We start from the raw sequence: 21,989 nt of genomic DNA, 5'->3' as shown, positions 1-21,989 counted from the left end.
AGATGTGGTTTATATATACAATGGAATACTACTTGGCAATGAGAAAGAATGAAATATGGCCATTTGCAGCAATGTGGATGGAACTAGAGGGTATTATGCTAAGTGAAATAAGCCAGGCAGAGAAAGACAGACACCATATGTTTTCATTCATATGTGGATCTTGAGAAACTTAACAGAAGACCATGGGGGGAGGGGAAGGGAAAAAAAGTTACAAACAGAGAGGGAAGAAGGCAAGCCATAAGAGACTCATAAAACTGAGAACAAACTGAGGGTTGATAAGCGGTGGGGGAGAGGGGAAAGTGGGTGATGGGCATTGAGGAGGGCACTTGTTGGGATGAGCACTGGGTGTTGTATGGAAGCCAATTTGACAATAAATTATATTTTAAAAAAAGAAACAAAATATTCCAAAATCTAGACTAAACAAATCAAATAGATTCAAACGAATTAAAAGGCAACTAATCACATTACAAAATGTTCTTCACTGTGTAAGAGAATTCAAAGTTGTCTTCATTGGTGAGCATTTCATTTTTAACGAATTATTAACTAAGAGAAGCTGGGAACAAGGGACTTTTGTCCCTTTTTGTTTTTGTAAAGCTATTGCCAATTAAAGCTATATCACAAATTGTCTTTGCCTTCAGCTTATAGGATCCTTTGGATCTGAACTTTAAAGTAAACTATAAAACTCTTAAACAAAAACACTGGAGAAAATCTTAATGACATTAGGTTTGGCAGTGATTTTTTTTTTTTGGATAATGACCCCATAAGCATAAGCAACCAAGAAAAGTAGATAAATTGGACTTCATTAAAATTAAGAATTTTTATGAATTTACAGGATACTATCAAGAATGCAAAAAGGCAACCTAGTGAATGAGTGAAAACTTCTGTCATGTATCCAATAAAGGATTAAAATCTAGAGTATATAAAGAACTGAAACTCAACAATAACAAAAAGCTCAATTCAAAAATGGGCAATAATTTGACAATAAAATATATTATAAAAAACAAAACAAAACAAAAACCCCAAATGGTCAGTAGAGTTGTTTAAACATGTCTCAAAAGATGATATAGAGCTGGCCAATAAGCACATGAAATAATGTTCAACATAACTAGTTATTAGGGAAATGCAAATCAAAGGCACAATGGGTACCACATCACATGTACCAGAGTGGTCTGTCATTTAAAAAACAAACAAAAAAGAAAAATAATAAATGTTGGCAAGTAAGTTAAAAATGTAGAGCCCTGTGCATTGTTGGTGAGAATGTAACAAACTATAAAGATGATTCCTGAAAGAATAGTCTTGCTGATGGGAATGTAAAATGGTACAGCCACTGTGGAAAAGCTTGGCAGTTCCTCAAAAAATTAAACATAGACTTAAAATAAGACCCAACAATTCCACTCTTAGGCATATATTCAAAAGAAATGGAAGAAGGGACTTGAACAGATATCTCTTCGTACACCAGTGTTCATGGCACCATTATTCACAATAGCTAAAAGGTGGGAACACTTCAAGTTCCCATCAATGAAACATGAAGTGGAGAAACAAAACAAGGTATATAAGTACAATAGAAAATACTGTTCAGTTATAAAAGGGAATAAAATTTTTATATATGCAAGAATATGGATGGACATTGAAAACACCATGCTTAGTGAAATAAGCCAGACACAGAGGGGCAAATATTGTGTAATTCTATTTATATGAAGTACCTAGAAGAGGCAAACTCAATAGAGACAGAAAGCAGAACAGAGGTTATCAGGGGCTGGAAGGAATGGAGTTACTGTTTAATGGCTCTATAGTTTATGTTAAGGATACTGAAAAGCTTTGGGTATGGATTGTGGTGACAGGTACACAGCATGTGAGTGTATTTAATGGCACTGAATGGTTACCAAATACAAATGATTAAAATGATAACAATTATGTATGTTTTACTACAATCAAATAATTAAGCAAGAATAAAACCCCAAAATGATACTAAGTGTATCTCCCTTAAATGACTAAAATTGGGAACACTTACATCAATATGTGTTGGAGAAGATCTAGAACCACTGGATCTCTCATCTGCTGTCTGTGAGAATGTGAAGTGGTATGACCACTTGGTAAACAGTGTAGCAGTTTATTATAAAGTTAAATATACACTTGTCATATGACCCACCAACTCTATTCTTGAGTATTTACTCACTACAAATGAAAACATAGGTAGTCACAAATATTGCTATAGAAATATTTCTTTAAAAAATTTTTTTTAATGTTTATTTATTTTTGAGGGAGCGAGAGAGAGTGCGAGCAGGGAAGGGGCAGAGAGAGAGGGAGACACAGAATCCCAAGCAGGCTCCAGGCTCTGAGCTGTCAGCACAGAGCCCAACACAGGGCTTGAACTCATGAACGGTGAGATCATGACCTGAGCCGAAGTCAGGCACTTAACCAACTGAGCCACTCAAGCACCCCTCTATACAAATGTTTGTATACAAATGTTCATACAAATATTAATTTTGTAATAGTTCAAAACCAGAAATGATCCAAAGGTCCACCTTAACTGGATGGATTAAACAAATAAGTATTATCTGTTACCACCATTTAAAAAATGAAAAGGCAAGTCATAAACTGTGAGAAAATAATTTCAAATTATGCATCTGATAAAGGGTTCCTATCTGGAATATATGAAGAACTCAGTAATAAGACAACCCAGTTAAAACAATAGGAAGGGGCACCTGGGTGTCTCAGTCAGTTGAGCGTCTGACTTTGGCTCAGGTCATGATCTCCCTGTTTGTGAGTTCAAGCCCCGCACTGGGCTCTGTGCTGACAACTCAGAGCCTGGAGCCTGCTTTAGATTCTGTGTCTCCCTCTTTCTCTGCCCCTCCCCGGCTCTCACTCTGCCTCTCTCTCTCTCAAAAATAAGTAAACATTAAAAAAGTTTTTTTAATAGGCAAAAGATTGGAATACATGTCATCAGAAAATATGTACAAATGGCTAATAAGCATGTGAACACTTGTATACAGATATTCATATCATTATTCATAATAAACAAAAAGTAGAAGCAACCCAAATACCCATCAACTCATGAATGGATAAACAAAATATGTTATGTCCACACAGTAGAATACCATTCCTCAGTAAGAAAGGAACAGTCTACTGATTCACACTGCAACATGTGTGAACCTCAAAACATTATGCTTAGTGAAAGAAGCCGGTCACAGAAAACCATATATTATATGATTTCATTTTTACCAAGTGTCCAGAATAGGCAAATCTATAGAGACAGAGTAGATTAGTTGTTGCCTGGGGCTAAAGATAGGAACAGAGATTTACTGCAGATGAGCCCAAAAGATCTTGAAGTGATGGAAAAGTCCTAAAAGTGGATCATTAGTGGTAATAGTTGTCCATATATAAATTATACCTAAAAAGTAATAAGAAGAATTCCAAGGGGGACATAGAAAACATTTACAGTCATTTGTTTACATGTCGGGTGCAGACTTTGATTTTACCTTGAGATGAATGTTGAATAATAGAAATTTATTAAGGGGGTACCTAGGTGGCTCAGTCAGTTAAGCGTCTGACTTCGGCTTAGATCATGGTCTCACAAGTGGGTTTGAGCCCCATGTCAGGCTCTGCACTGACAGCTCAGAGCCTGGAGCCTGCTTTAGATTCTGTGTCTCCCTCTCTCTCTGTCCCTCCCCTGCTTGTGCTCTCTCTCTCTCTCAAAAATAAAATAAAATAAACATTGAAAAAATAATTAAAAAATTGAAAAATTTTCTTTAAAAACAAATTTAGTAAGAGACTTAAAACATCAGTAAGAGGCAATGTGTATGTACTCTACACCATCCTTCCAAAATATGTCAAGTTGATGATTTTTTAAAAAACTCAACTAAGAACAAACAAACAATAAAACTAAAACACTGTTAAGTGGAAAACATCAGCCACAGAATTGGGAGATAATTTGCAACCTGTAAAACAGATAAAGGATTAGTATACAAAGTATAGTAATCCTCCTGCAAATCAGTCATAAAGAGGCAAACACTCCAGTATAGAGATAGACAAGAAGGATGCCTGAGTGGCTCAGTGAGTTAAGCATCTGACATGGTCATGATGTCACAGTTCTTGAGTTCGAGCCCTTCATCTCTGTGCTGACAGCTCAGAGCTTGGAGCCTGCTTTAAAATTTTTTTTTTAATGTTTATTTTTGACAGAGAGAGAGAGACAGAGCATGAGGGGGGAGGGGGAGAGAGGGGGAGACACAGAATCCAAAGCAGGCTCCAGGCTCTGAGCTGTCAGCACAGAGCCCCACATGGGGCCCAAACTCACGGACCACGAGATCATGACCTGAGCCAAAGTCAGACGCTCAACCGACTGAGCCACCCAGGTGTCCCAATAAAAAAATGTTTTTAAAGGAATGGACAAGAAATATAAGCAAGTTATTACCAAAAGAGGAAAACTAAACAAATAAACATTTAAAAAATTCAAGAGTGAGGTCAGCAAGACAGAATAGGAAGCTCCAGTCCTTGTTTCCCTATAGAAACACTGACTCAACAATAGTATATGACCCAAAGAGCCTTTATTTGAAAACTCCAGAAACAATTAAGAAGTTACAATACTCCAGGCAAGCTCAAAGTCAAAAATGGCCATATTGAAATGGGTAAGAAAGACATTTTATACCAACCACTGTAGCCCTTCCCCTAAGCTGGCTCAGCTTGGTGGGACTGGGAGGAAAATTCTAGCTTTCAGCTTGTCCCTTGAGGGAGAAAGAAAAGAATGGAATATGTTCAGTGTTCTTGCTTTTGGGGGGTCTGCCTGAGGGACTGCCTCAGGTAGCTTACCTGACTCTGACCACTAATGGGGAATGAGCAGACTTTCAATACCTGGAGAGCATGAATGTTAGAGAGCCCTACGCTGCTTTTTGTAGCCCTAGGGAGCTGGCAGTGCTGCAGATGGAGGTTGGTGTAAGGAGAAAACACCCAACTCACAGCTTCTGTCTGGGTGGGTTGGGGGGTGGGAAAGAAGAGTAGAATGTGTATCTAATGTTCCAGCTTCTGAAGGGGCTACCCTAGGGATTGGTTTTTGTCTCCCCTGACTTGAAGCAGCCCACTTTGAAGGTCAGAGGGGCTGCAGAGAACAAAAACTTAGTGGCTTGTTGTAGCACCAGAGAACATGCAGTACCACAGACAAACACCAGAGGGAGGAAGAGATTGCAAACTCCTGAAAAACTGGCAAGCTCTCTGGGAAATTACATAAGCCCAGAGAAGACACATCCCCAGAAAAGATTCAAAGGACCCCCAGATTCTCTCACCAGGTTGATTAGTGAAAGTTCCCCTGTACAAAGCCAGTACATAAAGACTAGAAGAAGTGGCTTTCTTCAATTGCATAAAACACAACAAAAAATAAGGCACACAAAGAAACAGGTAAACATGGCCCAAAGGAACAAAATTAATTTGCACAAACCTACCCTAAAGAAGTGGAGAGCTATGAATGAACCACTTGACAATTAAAAATAATCGTCCTAAAGGAACTCAATGCACTACAGTAGAATACAGATAAACAACTAAATGAAATCAGAAAAATGTGTAAACAAAATGAGAATATCAACAGATACAAATTATTAAAAAGAACCAAACAGATATTCTGGAGCTGAAGAAAAAAATAACTGAATTGAAAAATTCACTAGAGAGGTTCAACAATAGACTGATCAAGCAGTTAACTTGAAGACATGTCACTTGAAATTATCAAATCAAGGAATAAAAAGAAAAAAGAATGAAACGTTAATTAAACCATAGAGCTTATGAAACATCATCAAGTGAACCAATTGTATGTTTTGTGGGGGTCACAGAGGAAGTGAGAGAGAAAAAGACAGAGAACTATCAAATCTGAAGAAGGAATTAGACATCCAAATTCAAGAAGCTCAAACTCCCAACTAAAATAAACCCAAAAAGACCCATGGCAAGTTATGTTGTAATTAAACTGTCAAGAGACAGAGAATGTTGACAGTAGCAAGAATACAAGGAATGTAACACATATAAGGAAACTCCAGATTGTCAGTGGATTACTCAGCAGAAACATTAAGGCCAGAAGGGAGTGAGATGACGTAGCAAAGTGCTAAAACAAAAACCTGCCAATCAAGATTATTATATGCTGCAAAGTATCCTTCACAAATGAAGGAGAGGGGTGCCTGGGTGGCTAAGTCGGTTGGGTGTCTGACTTCAGCCCAGGTCATGATCTCACAGTTTGTGGGTTTGAGCCCCGCATCAGGCTCTGTGCTGACAGCTAAGAGCCAGGAGCCTACTTCAAATTCTGTCTCTCCCTCTCTGCCCCTCCCGCTCTCACTCTGTCTCTCTCTCTGTGTCTCAAAAATGAATAAACATTAAAAAACTTGAAAAAAAATAGAAGGAAAGTGGAAAATTCACAAATATGTGCAAATTATACAACACATTTTTGAACAATGAGTCAAAGAAGAAATCACAAGGGAAATTAGAAAATATGTTCAGACAAATGAAAACACAGTATACCAAAATGTATAAGATGAGGGAAAAGCAGTACTAAGAGGAAAGTACATAGCAGTAAACATCTTGTTTAAAAAAGACGATCTTGGGGCATCTGGGTGGCTCAGTTGGTTAAGCACCTGACTTTGGCTCAGGTCATGATCTCAGGGTTTGTGAATTTGAGCCCCACATCGGGCAGCTTCGGTTCCTCTGTCTTCCTCTCTCTCTGTCCCTCCCCCGCTTGTGCGTGTGTCCTCTCTCTCTCTCTCTCAAAAATAAACGTTTAAAAAAATAAAAGATCTCAAATCAGCAACCTAACTTTATACTTCAAGGAAGTAGAAAAAGGAGAATAAACTAAACCCACAGATAGCAAAAACAATGAAATAGTAAAGGTTACAGGAGAAATAAACTAAAGAGAGAATGGGAAAAAAACAAAGAATTCGATTTTTTAAAAGATCGAGAAAACTGTCAAACCCTTAACTAGACTAAGAAAATCAGCAAGAAGACTAAAATAACAAATATCAAATGAAAGAGAAGACATTACAACTCATTGCAGAAAAATAAAAAGAGACTACTATGAACAATTATATTGCAACAAATTGGATAACCTAGAAGAAATGGATAAATTTTTTATAAACATACAGCCTACCAAGAGTGACTCATAAATTTAAAAATCTGAACAGATCTACAACAGGAAGGAGAAAGCCCAGAAAAGCCCAGAACTGGATGGTTTCACTAGAGAATTCTACCAAATATTTAAAGAATTAATACCAGTCCTTCTCAAACTCTTTCAAGAAATTGAAGAGGAGGGAACACTTCAAAACTCATTTTATGAGGCCAGCATTACTCTGATACCAAAATCAGATAAATACGCTACAAGAAAAAAAACTGCAGCAATATTCCTGATGAATATTCATGTGTAAAAATCCTCAGCAATATACAAGTCAACCAAAGTCAGCAATTAAAAAGATTCTGCATCATGGTCAAGTGGGATTTATTCCTAGCATGCAAAGTTGGTTCAACATTCAAAAACCAATTGGTGTAATACACCATATTAACAGAATGATGGACAAAACCAAATGATAATTTCAATTAAAGCAGAAAAAACTATTTGATAAAATTCAACATCCCTTTGATGATAAGAACATTCAGTAGAGTAGGAATACAGGGAACATACTTCGACAAAATAAAGACAATGTGTGAAAAGCCCACAGCTAACATCACACTCCATGGTGAAAGACTGAAATTTTTTTCTTCTAAAATCATGAACAAAGCAAGGATACCCTCTCTCACCACTTCTTTTTAACACAGTACTAGAAGCACTGGAGCCATTAGGCAAGACAAAGAAACAAAAGGCATCCAAATTTTAAAGGACCGCTTATTCTGCTTATACATGACATGATGTTATATGCAGAAGACCCTAAAGATTCCACAGAAAAACTATTAAAACTAGTAAATTAACTCAGTAAAGTTACAGGATACAAAATAAATACTCAAATATCAATTGTGTTTTATACACTAGCGTGAGCAGATTTACAAAGAGATTTTTTTTTTATATAAAAAGCCCATTTACAGTAGCATCAAAAAGAATAAAATGTTGAGGAATAAACTTAAGGAAATGAAAGACTTATATACCGGAAGCTACAAAATGTTGCTGAAAGAAATTAAACATGACACAAATACATAAGAGGCATTCCGTGTTGAGGGACTGGAAGACTTAATATTGTTAAAATGTCCATACTACCCCAAGCTGCCCATAGATACAATGCAGTCCTATTAAAATCCAAATGGCATTTTTCTTTTGCAGAAATAGATTTTTTAAAAAGTCCTAAAATTCATATAGAATCTCAGAAGACCCCAAATAGTCAACAACCTTGAAAAGAGAAACAAAACTAGAGGCCTCACCCTTCCTGATTTCAAAACATATTACAAAGCTAGTCATTAAGCCACTTTGGTACTTGTATAAAGCCAGACACAAAGACCCACAGAACGGAATAGCAAGGAAGTGGCAAAAAGATACCTGTAATGTCATCATTACATAAAGTTTTAAAACACTCAAAACAATACACACATATAAAGTAAAAGTGTTAAAACTAGACAGAAAGAGGGCGCCTGGGTGGCTAAGTCTGTTGAGTGACTCTTGATTTAAGCTCAGGTCATGATCTCATAGTTCCTGAGATCAAGCTCCACATCACGCTCTGAACTGACAGCTCAGAACCTGCTGGAGATTCATTCTCATTCTCTCTCTCTCTCTCTCTCTCAAAAATAAATAAACATTAAAAAAAAAAACTAGACAGAGAGGACTCCCATCGTTAGGGGAGTGCTAACTCCTGGGAAGGGGAAGAGAAAATGAGACAGGAGAGGGTGTTTCAACTGTAACTGAAACATTTTTATTTCTTTAAAACGTCAACTAGAAATATCACTAAAATGTTAGCATTGTGAAATCATGGCGATGAGTGCACAGTTGATGTTATAGTAATTCCTTATGTTCTTCTATACATCATAATTTTATAATTAGACTTTTTAAAAATGAAAATACAGTGCTAGCTGGCAAAATACCAAAAATTAAAAGATAACATTCATAATAAAGGAATAATTTCCTGCCACAGGGTCTTATTTCCAAAATGGCAGTTGTAGTTCATGAAAAAAAAAATCATTTGTAATCGGCCTTAGATTGCTTAATATTGATTCCTCTCTGCACTCTGCAGTATTTTTTCTCCTTTACAGTGTCTTTCTGCACTGTACCCATTATTTGACTATACTGGTCTTTCAGATTCTTTCTTCAGAATGTGTACTTTTCATTTTCTCACCCTCAGGACAGAAGAGGACAGCAGTTCAGAAAGGCATCTAAACTCCATTGACCACAATTAGGAAAGCCTGCTGGAAACTATTAGCTAATATACTCTTTACATCTGAGAAATTTCCATTTGTGCCAGATTGGGTCATTTTTGGGGGCAGGTTAATTCCCGAGTTTATGATTGCTTCTTCAGTAAAGATATATGTTTTTACAAAAAAATAATATGCACATTCCCTGGCACAGAGCAGTTTTCTGAAGGATGCCCATGCTGGCACCCCAGCTGGCAGTAGCATCAAGGATAACATGGTGATTAATTTGGTAATAGTTTAAAAACATTTTTAGTCAAAGCAAATCATTGATGTAATTAGTAGAACTCTTAACTGAATTTACCAAGAATATGAGATGCATATGCTAGTAGAATGTCCTTTGGACACTGATACATCTGATACATTCCTAATTTGCTCTTTTGAATGGTGTTTACTATGGAGTCTTAATTTTTAGAATTCAACAAGAAATTTTTGCAGGTATTTTTTTGAATGTGTTGAATTTTTAGAGAAATTCAATTAAGTTCATTTATAATTATCAGAAGATTGAATTTAAAAAAGCAATTTGATGCTCAGCATTCTTTTTGAGTCTCTTTATGAGCGTTTAAAGTTCTACTTTTAAGACCTCAAGCCAGGAAGTTCTGTTCTCCATCCATAAAAGAACCTGGATCCCTTAAAGCTTATGTGAGACTCAGAACTCCACATCTACAGCTCTCTAGTGAATTATAAATCCAACCAAGTGTGTTCTCTTGTCTCAGTTAGAAACTGGTTTCATGAAATCAGGTAGTGAAATGCCATCATGATAACATTTGAAAGAGCTGCCAAACATGCTGGAGCCATTATATTTGTTGCTGTCATAAGTTATAATAATAACTAAAATATGCATCATAACAATATAAATTTGCTATATATATATATATGAAGTTATCTGTGCATTTCTAAGATTTAAAAATCAAAAAAGTTGAATAAGAATATAGCATACTGGGCAAACTACTTTCCAGTACACTTGAATGCAGATATTCCCATTATTTATGAAACTTGAATTTTATCATTACTTACCTTCTGCTTGGAAGACTTGAAATGTTCAAGTCGCCAAGGGCCTCTCAAACTTAAACACCATACAAACAATGCTATTCTGTTTTTCTCTGTTGTTGTTTTTTTTTAAAGAGGGCATCTGTACATTTTTTTCACTTTTTGCTACTTGAATGTTTCAAGTTCATTTCTAAAGACTCAAAAGTCTCTTAGAAAATATAAAAGTTAATCTCATAACTTTGATGCATAAAATGTCAGAGGAACAAAAAAAATAGGAAAATCTGTTTGGTTTCCTTTTGCATTCTTTTTAGACGCCTGATAAATGGCCTTGTCATAGCATTTTAAATAGAATTTCACTTGCCACCAACTAAAATCAACAATTCAATGACAGAATGTTTAAATTCTCTCCTGTTCTTTGCTATAAACTGTCTAGAAGGAATGACATTCTGGACTTTCTGAGCATCATCAGTTTATCTTGTAGTTAGTTCTGTGGTTTGCTGCAGATGGTTTGGAAACTTCAACATAGCCACATGAGAATGATGTTTCTAGCAGTATATGGTTACTGTTGAACCTTCTGCAGTTAAATTCTTGTGCAAAAATCATTTGGAAGTGTTGCTCAGGCAATTAATCAAGACATAATGCTTAGTGTACTCCAGTCTGGAAAGTGTTGCCTAACTCTAGTTGAAGTTGGATCTCCACGCTCTGGCAAGCTCAAGACCAAAAGAGGGAGCCATGAAGGCTGTGAGCACCTTGAAGCCCTTCAGAACATTATCAGTTGACCTGCATTTAGGTAGGTCAACTGAAAAGCTACTGAAATTTATATGAAACTTTAGGGTTTTTTTTTAAAGTAGGCTCATGCCCAGCATGGAGCCTAATGCAGGGCTTGAACTCACGACCCTGAGATCAAAACCTGAGCGAGATCAAGAGTCAGATGCTTAACCAACTAAGCCACCGAAGCACCTCAAAAGACTTTAGAAATTTTCACAAAATTCTCTTGGACCTTTTCAGCCTGATTGGGAGATACAGTCTGCATCCCATAAATTTCAGTGCTTGATAAATGCCCTTGTTGCCAGGATTGTCTTTTCCATACACCTAGTAGCCAGTGATAGTCTCTGAGCCCTCTCTTCTAAGGTAATGAGAGAATGGTAAAAATTTTAAGATAATGAGAGAAAAGTTGGACTTAACAGGTTCTTCCAGAGAGGATTGCTGAAGGGCAAGATCACCACCTCCCTGCTTCATTCAGAGTTCTAGATTTATTGAGTACATGTAACTATTTTTCCATTTCTCAGATACACATCAGGCCCTTAATACTCTATGCAAAATATTCTGCTAGATTCTGTGCAACATATACATGAAAAACAGTCCACATTACAGACATACACACAACAACTCTTCCCTTCTCCAATCCCACCCAGTAAGTTCATAAATTCCAAAACTTTATGGTATTTACAACTCAAGCTGAATATGTCTTTTCATTAAACTTAGATAATGGACTCAAAAACACAATTATTTTTAAATCTAAAACCACCTTGGTGGTTAGAGAAAGACAGTAAAGCATAGTGGAAGATACCTGTGGTTGAAGAGACCTCAGTCATTTAGGAAAGTGGTAAAGAACAAGAAGTGGATTTTGCAAAAGGTAATTATTTGAGGAGAAAAGACAAACTGTTTGCACATAAGAAATCATTAGTGTAGTTTGACAAAAAATTTATCTCTGAGAATTTTATTGTTGATTATCAAGAAAATATAGCTAAACTAAAACAAAAAAGACAAAACAAAAAATCTTAAACATAGTTCTATCATGTCTGTTAAAGTATTCAGATTGTTACTAGAGATTGATAATCATCTAGTTCTGGGACTGCTACTGCAGAAGTAGTGTGGAGCAATGTTTCTCAAATTACAGTAGGCATAAGAATCACCTGATGTTAAGATGTTAAGGAACAGATTTCTTGGCCCCATTCATAGGGGTGCTGTTGCTGGTGATTCTGAGGACCATATTTTGAGTAGCTCTAATGTAGAGAACTTGGCCAGATCCTAAAGATTAAAGTGCAAGAGAGTAAGATGAAAATGTAATATAAGAGACAAAATCAAGTGGTGAACTAAACTCATGCATGACCTAGCATTCACTTTATCCTCCCAACTCTTAGCGTTGATGGAGAAATTTTAACAAATATATAATACTAATAAATAAGGGAGCATTTGATGACCCACAAGTTACAAGAAAGACTTCAAGTGGCAGGTTATGGGATATTTTTGAAGGAAAATATCACAGCCCAAAAAGCTTGCAAGAGAAAACTACTGCAAAAGGTAAAAGTAACATTGGAGTGGATTCATGGAGCAGGAGGTACCTGGCAGCCGACAAGACCGCCTGTTGCACTGCCTCAATTTACAGAAGCCAGCTAAGGGCTAGGCCCTCATGCAGTCCTTATCTGCTGCCTTCAAACAAGAGACAACAGAAGTGTCCTGTTTCCAGCAGGAAGGAGGGAGAAGATTTGGAGGAGGAATGAGCATCAAATGGCTATTAATTCCCAGCCATTCTGGGGGTGCTCCAATGCCCAGAGTGCAATTTATTGGCAACCCCAACCAGGAATACATCCTGACCCTCTCTACAAGTACCAGAGGAGGCTGTGGTAAAAAGCAGTCATGGAGAGGCTAGTGGGAAATCCCAAATTCCAGAGAGGGGAAACAAAAATCCTTAGATATTGATGGAAAACCAACACCATAAGGAAAGATGAACTAAATGCCACAAAACGGAAGATACATTACCGAAGACAAGCAAGTGGTTTAAAAAAAAGGGGGGGGGATGATAATTAATGTCTGAAAAATAATAAGAGAAACTATCAAATCCTTGAAATAGAAATAAATTGGTTATGTTTTTAAAAGAGGGGACTCATAAACGAAAAAAAAAAAGTAAAAGACTGAATAGGGGGGCGCCTGGGTGGCTCAGTCGGTTAAGTGTCCGACTTCAACTCAGGTCACGATCTCGCGGTCCGTGAGTTCGAGCCCCGCGTCGGGCTCTGGGCTGATGGCTCAGAGCCTGGAGCCTGCTTCCGATTCTGTGTCTCCCTCTCTCTCTGCCCCTCCCCCGTTCATGCTCTGTCTCTGTCTCAAAAATAAATGTTAAAAAAAAAAAAAAGAGTGAATAGGAAATACAGCTGAATAGTAAGTAATGACTTCAAAGATTGAGCCAAATAGTTCTCCTAGGATAAAGTACAAAAGGGCAGAGTAGTAAAAAGTAAGAAGGTGAGGGGTTGTTTTTGTTTTTCTTAATACAAGAGATCAGAAGGGGATGTCAGGGAAGATGATGGAGGAGGAAGTACCAGGAATCCATCCTTTACTTAGACAAAAATTTTACTGACAGACTGTGTCTGATGTAACTGTTCTGGAACTCTGAAGTCTGTTTGAAGGCTTACAGCTTTTGGGGGAAGGCTTGGCCAGTAAATTGTTCATTTCAGCTATTACCATGGTAGAGACTACCCATAACTAATCCCCTAGACCCTTGGTGGACAGTTGTACCTGCATTTCTAGACAGGCTTGCAGTAGCCGGGGTGGACAGTGCTTGAGTTTTGATCTTGTATCAAAAGATAATACACACATATGAAGCAGCCATTATAATACTCCTGCCTTGTGGGGCAACTGTGTGGTTCAGTCAGTTAAGTGTCTGATTCTTGATTTCGTCTCAGGTCATGATCTCATGGTTTGTCAGTTTGAGCCATGTTGGGCTCCATGTTGACAGTGTGGAGACTGCTTGGGATTCTCTGTCTTTCCCTCTCTCCCTGCCCCTTCTGAACTCACTCTCTCATGCTCTCGCTCAAAAAAAATCAACTTAAAAAAATTTTTTTTAATGTTCTTGTAAATTAATCATGAGAGATTGGTCATGAAAAACTTAATAAAAGGATTGGAAGATAAATTTGAAAAGTTCTTTTAAATCTAGAGTAAAAAGACCAAGAGATGAAAAATAAGAAAGAAAAGACAGCAAAGTGTCCAGGAAATTCAATATCCAGAATCATTGGAGTTCTCATAGAAAACAGATTGAAAAATGGATAGGAAATTGTCAAAGAAACAAGCTAATAAAACTTTCCTTATTTAAGATCCACTGAGTGCTGACCACAATGAATAAAAATAAATCCATACCAAAACATATCAGTGTAAAATTTCAAAGAGGATTTCCAAAAGCCTCCAGGGAGTGAAAACAGGACTTATATAAAGGATGAAAATTCGTAATAGCATGGAGCTTCTCAGAAACAACACTGAAGGAAGCTAGAAGGCATTAGAACCACACCCTCACAATTTTGTTGGAAAATTACAAGATTTCTATACTCAGCCAAAGTGTTAATCAAGTGTGAGAGTAAAATAAAGATATTTCCAGACATGCAAGGTCTCAAGTACTTTATCACTCATGTACCTTTTTCCACATAAGAAGAATGAACCAAGAAAGAAAAAGATATGTGGTTCAGGAGAGAAGTGAAGGAAATCCCCATGACAGAGACCAAGATGTTAACTGTACAGAGGGAATAAAAAGCAATCTGCCTGGATTGGAACAGGTCAGAGGGTTCTAGGAAAAATTTCTTTAATATGATGAAAATGGTAGTATGTCAGATGTATTTGAATGTATTGCAAGGAGATTATGCACTTGGGTTGGAGTTTGGGGAAAAGTAAACTGGTAGTCTCTTGGAATGCAGTTAATATGCAAATACTCACACAGGGTCACTGATAGACATATGCATAGATACCACTGCAGCAGTGTTTTTAGTAATAAACTATAGCAGTAATAGTAACAGTAATTCTCAGCAGTAATATTGAAAAATTAGAAATAACCTAAATGCCTATAAATAGAGGCTTTGTTAAATTATAGAACACACATTAAAAAAAAATTTTTTTAAATTTTTTTTTAACGTTTATTTATTTTTGAGACAGAGAGAGACAGAGCATGAATGTGGGAGGGGCAGAGAGAGAGGGAGGCACAGAATTCGAACAAGGCAGGCTCTAGACTCTAAGCTGTCAGCACAGAACCTGATGCGGGCTCGAACTCAGGAATCATGAGATCATGACCTGAGCTAAGTTGGACATTTAACCTGAGCCATCCAGGCGCCCCTAGAACATACATTTTTTAATATGAGGCAGCAAGTAAAAAAAAAAAAGTGAGGAACAGCTTTATGTTCTCTGCTATGGTTCCATTTGTGTTTCAAAAAGCACATGCTAAATTTCTAGATTTATATATGAATATAGCTAGGAAAAGCTCTAATAGTGTACATCTCAAACTTTCATTTTATTGATCTCTAGTTGATTTATTCATGTAACATCTATTTCTTGAGCATATATGTGTATGTGTAAGGAATCATTTCCTGTATGCTAGAAACGGAGCAGAGATCAAAATAGAAAACGTATCTGTCCTTATAAAGCTGATAATCCTAACAGGAAGAAACAGATGATGAAAAATAAATAAATAAATACATTATAGGTCAGGTGATGAAAAGTACTCTGAAGAAAAGTAAAACAGGGTAAGTGAGATCAGAGATACACAGTAGAGTGAGATGGCATTTTCTCTATTAAGCTCTGCTGTCCACTGGGACTTCCTGGAGTTATGGACAAGTTCTGGAAATTTGCAGTGTTCAGTACTGTAAGCCACTAGCCTCATGTACCCGTTGAACATTTGTTATGTGGCTGGTGCAACTGAGAACAGGAATTTTGAATTTTCTTTCATTTAAATTAAATTGCCACATGTAGCTGATTGCTACCATATTGGTAAGTACATTTAAATGGCATGGTCAGGGATGCCGTCACATAAAGCAGCATTTGAGCTGAGATTGATATGGAATGAAGGAGCTAGCTAGCCATGAGTTCTGGGCAGAATGAACAACAGGACCCACCTGGAGTAGTTAGAGGCCTAGAGGACTGGAGTAGGATGAGCAAGGGAAAAAGTGGAAGGAGATGAAGCCAGAGAAACAGAAGGGGCCCTGTCATGGAAGGCCTCAGCGGCCAGTATAAGACTTTGCTGGTTCTCTGAGGTGGGAAGCCATTGCAAAGCTTTGAGCAGACAAGTGAAGTGATCTGAATTTTTAAAGAGTTGCTGGAATTGTTTTAATGATAAACAGTGGGAGTGAAGACAGAAGCAGGGAGAACTTAGAAGGCTCCTACGGTAACCTAGGCTGGAGGTGATGGTGAATTAGGGGGTAGTGAAGCGCATGTAGGGAAGTTGTCAGATAAATTGATGGTATTTACTGTTGGATTAGGTAAGGGGCATGAGAAAGGGGGGAATCAAGGATGGCCTTCAAAGCCTGAGGAAATGAGATTGTCAGGACTGGGGAAAGAATGTTTGGGGAAGGAATTCAAGAGTTCTGTTTTGGGCATGGTAAATTGGAGGTGCCTCTAGATAGTTATGCCAAAGTCTTGAGAATAAGTGGTGTTAAAATGGGACTAAAGGATTTCTTCTAGAGAATGGAGTAAGAGAAGAATTCATAGATGGTGTTAGGGTAGCCCCCTTTATGTGAGGGACAAAGCAAGTAACTTGTCAGTCTTAGCATGAAGATTTTCTAAGATTTGGATAATTATTTGTTATTCATTCCATAGAATGGCTCCTGAAAAGATAAGGTTCCTGTCGCGAGTTTGTGTACCACTTGTAACTCTGCCAGATATCCAACCACTGGTGGAGGCTCTGCTCACCTACCATGGACATGAACCTCAGGAAGTGCTCTGGCCTGAATTCTTTGATGCTGTGAATGAGGCCTTCTTGCTGTAAGTGATACCATTTACTCTCTCATCCAGCATTGTTTTTCCTTTTCTTAGAATACTTCAGCATATTGGAAATGCGGTTTTCAAACTTTGGTTCCAGTACCACTCTATGATCATAGAGATTATTGAGGATCCCAGTGAGTTCTTTTTTTAAAAAATGTGCATTGTATTTATCAATATTTTATCATATTTGAAAATAAAACGATATTCTAAAAGTATTCATTTTCAAATAATAAATTTATTACATGTTCACATAAATAGCTTATTTTTATTAAAAAGTGATCTTTTCCAAGAAAATATGTATACCAGAAGCAGCATTATTTTACATTTTTGCAAATCTCTTTATTGTCTGATGGAAGACAGCTGGGCTCTCATACATGTTTCTGTGTGCAGCCTGGTACAGCCTGGTATGTTGTTTCCATTGAAGTGTAGAAAATTCAGCCTCATAGAGATATACTGGAACAGACAGGAATACTGCAGTAGCCATCTCAGATAATTGTAGATTTTCAAAATGTTTTGAAAATGGTAGTGTTGTAAGGTTAGTTGCTATGCTGAATCTGAAATTATAACAATGAGCTTTTCATACTGTTACATTGAAACCCATTGGATGTCTATGGTATACTTTTAAAAGCTCTTTTGCCCAAGCAGGATCTTGTAGCCTTATGCATGGTTCATTTGGAAAATACTGGTTTATTAAGTTATGTAGACCTTTTCAACCTTGACATATTTCATTTTATAGTATCAAAACTTACATTCATTCTTGTCAGCACCAAGCCCATCAGAAATGTCTTCAGGTGTTGGGAAGCTGTCAAGCTCCCACTGACAGGAGTGAATTTTCCAGGATTCAAAGTCTGCTTAAACACTCACATTTATCATTGGCTACAAAATACTGTCATTTGTTTTCCTTGAAGTACAAGGGTCATTTCACTAATTTTTGAGAAAATGTGTGCCAAATACTCAACTCTGAGCAGCCACTGTTTGCCATTCTTCCATGTAAATTTCCATGACAAAAAGGTGGCCAGTTGCTCTTGCAGCTCTTACACTTGCAAGTGCTTTTCCTGGGGACAACCACCCGGATTTGTCATGCAGCAGAAGGGCATTATGCATGCTTTCCTTTTCACCACACACAATGTTTTTTTTAATCAAAAGTATTCGCCAGTGTAAAATTCAGTAAGATTAATATTTTACGCTGCTTCATCAAACACATTTTTGTGTGAAACCGGCAGTGTTACTACTGTACACAGAGTGAAGGACACGGTGACCGTTTCCCTGCTTGACTCGTGCTGGGCACAGTGGTTTTGCTCACTAGTGCTGCTGCACTTCGAGTGCAAATGTCAGCACGGCTGTCCCAGGAAAAACCATGAGCTTCGGAATAGTTATTCAACACGTTGATATTTCTCTACGACATGTGCGTACTGCCCAGTTCTCTTAACAGAACTCCTGTTGACACCTGTTGTTGTTGATACCAGATGAATACGAGCAACACAGCAAGTTCATCCACCTCTAGAGATTCAGTTTTAAGGCAGCAGTGTAATCCTCTTGATGAAATATTAATGTATTACATCTATGTTTGAATTATTTAATTCCTTTTTGTTTAGACTCTGAATGATTGGTCTCAAATTGGTGCCACAGTTAACTAGTACTACAACAGTAATTTGGAAACATTCTATTGAATATGGCACAATGAGGTAAATTATTAACATCTCTGAAGCCAGGGGAAAAATCGCTTTCCTCATATTTGCTTTCATTTATAGTTTAGTCCAGTTCCTTTGGAGTAGTTGTCTCCCTGTCATGAGTCAAAAGAAATACCTGATGTATTGGTTTCATCTTTTCACAAACAGCTGGAGATGAGAAAGCAAACATTTTAATTCTCCTTCATAAAGTCAATGATCCATTCTTAAGTGTAAGAAAATATATTATAGGGGTGCCTGGATGGCTCAGTCGGGTAAGCATCCGACTTCAACTCAGGTCATGATCTCACAGTTTTCTGAGTTGGAGCCCCGCATCGGGTTCTGTGCTGACAGCTTAGAGCCTGGGGCCTGCCTCAGATTCTGTGTCTCCCTCTCCCCCACTCATGCTCTGTCTCTCTGTCTCTCTCTCAAGAATAAATAAATGTTTAAAAATAAAAAGAAAATATATTATAAATGAATTTTATTTTTGAATAAGATAACAAATTATGAGAAAATCTAAAAATGTCATATTTATATATTTCTGAAGAATATCTAAGTATATGTACACCTAAAATAATTTAGATAAAATTTAGAAGAGTTTTCCAAAAATGTTTAAGTATTATTGCAAAACTAGACAATAAAGTGCACTTGCTTCCTGTTATGTTTCCATGTAGGTACAAGAGGAAATATCAGTTTGTTTAGTTATTTATCTACTTAATTATTTACTTACTTACATCCCCTCCACCCCCCCCCCACTTTATTGAAATATAATTGACATATAACATTGTGTAAACTTAAGATGTACAAGTTAATTTGATACACTTTTTATGTTATAAAATCATTACCACCATAGCTGAGCTAACATGTTCATCATGTCACATAATCACTATTTCTTTTTGGTGGCAAGAACATTTAAGATCTTCTCTCTTAGCAACTTTAAATATTGTTTCAACTAAAATTATATCAACTATAATCACTATAATGTACATTAGATCCCCAGAATTTATTCATCTTCTAACTGGAAGTTTATACTCTTTGACCAACATGTCCCCATTTCACCACACCCTAGTTCCTGGTAACCATCTTTCTAGTCTCTGTTTCTGTGAGTTCAGCTCTTTTAGATTCTGCATAAAGTGATATCATACAGTATTTGTGTTTCTCTGTGTTATTTCACTTTACTTAATGCCTTCAGGTCCATCTGTGTCACAAATTGCAGGATTTCTGTCTTTCTCATGGCCGAATAATATTCCACTACATAAATATACCACATCTTCTTTATTAATTCATCTACTGATAGACACTTAGGTTGTTTCCATATCTTGACTAATGTGAATGCTGTAGTACACATGGGAGTACAGATATATTTTTGAGATACATTTTCATTTCCTTTGGATATATTCCCACTAATGGGATTGCTGGATCATAGAGTCATTTTAATTTTAATTTTTTGAGGTATATCTGTTCTGTTTTCCATAGTAGCTGCACCAATATACATTCCCACCAATTGTGCACAAGGGCTCCCTTTTCTTCACATTCTAACCAACACATTGTTATTTGTTGTCTTTCTGATTCTAGCCGTTTGGACAGGTGTGATGTGATGTTTCGTTGTGGTTTGATTTGTATTTCCCTGATGATTAGTGATGTTGAGCATCTTTTCATGTGCCTGTTGGCCATCTATATGTCTTTTTTGGAAAAATGTTTATTCAGGTCATCTGCCTATTTTTTAATCAGACCATTTGTGGGTTGTTTTGTTGTTTTTTTGTGATGAGTTGTAGAAATTCTTTATATATTTTGAATATTAGCCCCCTTCTCAGATATATCATTTGCAAGTATCTTCTGTTCAGCAGGTTGTGTTTTCATTTTGCTGTACAAAAGCTTTTTATTTTGGTATAGTCTCAATAGCTTATTTTTGCTTTTGTTTCCCTTGCCCAATGGAACATACCCATAAAAATGTGCCTAAGGCTAATGTCCAAGAGATGACTGCCTATGTTTTCTTTTAGGAGTTTTGTGGTTTTTGGTCTCACAGTTAGATCTTTAATTCATTTTGAGTTTATTTTTGTGTATGGTATAAGAAAGTGATCCAGTTTCATTCTTTTGCATGCAGCTGTTCAGTTTTCCCAGCACCATTTATTGAAGGGACTGTCTTTTCTTATCGTATATTCTTGTCTCCTTTGTCAGATTAAAGGACCAGATAAGCATAGGTTTATTTCTGGTCTCTCTATTCTATTCCATTGATCTATGTCTCTGTTTATGTGCCAGTACCGTAGTGTTTTGATTACTACAGCTTTATAGTATATCTTGAAATCTGGGATTGTGATACCTCTAGCTTTGGTGTTCTTTCTCATGATTGCTTTGGCTGTTCAGGTTCTTTTGTGGTTCCATACAAATTTTAGTATTATTTTTCGTGTTCTTTCCCAGCTTCATTTATTGATGAGACTGTCCTTTCTCCATTTTATATTTTTGGCTCCTTTGTCATAAAATGCATATATGCATAGACTTATTTTTCAGTTCTCTGTTCTATCACATTAATTTGTATGCCTGTTTTTATGCTAATACCATACTGTTTTAATCACTATAGCTTTGTAAAATAGTTTGAAATCAGGGAGCATGATGTCTCCAGCTTTGCTCTTTCTCGAGATTGCTATGGCTATTTGGGGACTTTCAGAGATACATATAAATTTTAGGATTGTTTGTTCTGTTTCTATAAACTACCATTGGAATTTTGATAGTTGATGCAATGAATTTGTAGATTGCTTTGGGTATATGGACATTTCAACAGTATTAATTCTTGTTAGGTTTTTATAGATATTCTTTATCAGTTTGTGAAAATTGTCCTCTGTTCCTAGTTTACTGAGTTTTTGTATTGAATGGGTTTGGATTTTAGCAAATACTTTTTCTGCATCTATTGATATGATCACATGATTTGTCTTTTTTAGCCTGTTGATGTGATTGATTACATTAATTCATTCTCAAAAGTTAAAACAGCCATGCATACCTGTGACAAATTCCACTTGGTTGTGATGCAGAATTCTTTTTGCACTGTTAGATTAAGTTTGCTAATATTTAGTTGAGGATTTTTGTTTCTATGTTAAGGAGAGATATTGGTCTCTAAGTTTATCAGATTTATCCCCATAGAGTTGCTCATAGAGTTCCTTTATTATTCTCTTAATGCCCATAGTGATGTAGTGATGTCTTCTCTTTCATGTCTGACATTAGTAATTTATGTTCTCTTTTTCTTTTTTTTTTTTTTTTTCA

The 21,989-nt window shown here is 36.7% G+C and overlaps 1 protein-coding gene across 10 annotated transcripts in view; it reads left to right on the top strand.

Moving 5' to 3' along the window:
* Positions 1–21,989, top strand: part of FANCC (FA complementation group C) — a 265,345-nt gene that overhangs the window by 179,382 nt on the left and 63,974 nt on the right. For all 10 annotated transcript variants that reach the window (XM_045043621.1, XM_045043627.1, XM_019815868.2 and 7 more), the window contains one exon: positions 16,903–17,067. In XM_045043621.1, coding sequence (XP_044899556.1) covers positions 16,903–17,067 — 165 coding nt within the window. The remainder of the gene's footprint in view (positions 1–16,902; positions 17,068–21,989) is intronic.

The sequence above is a fragment of the Felis catus genome, chromosome D4, assembly GCF_018350175.1.
Source record: "Felis catus isolate Fca126 chromosome D4, F.catus_Fca126_mat1.0, whole genome shotgun sequence".
NCBI classification, from domain to species: domain Eukaryota; kingdom Metazoa; phylum Chordata; class Mammalia; order Carnivora; family Felidae; genus Felis; species Felis catus.
Note: the sequence above shows the minus strand (reverse complement) of the source record. Positions and strands in the feature narration are given on the sequence as shown.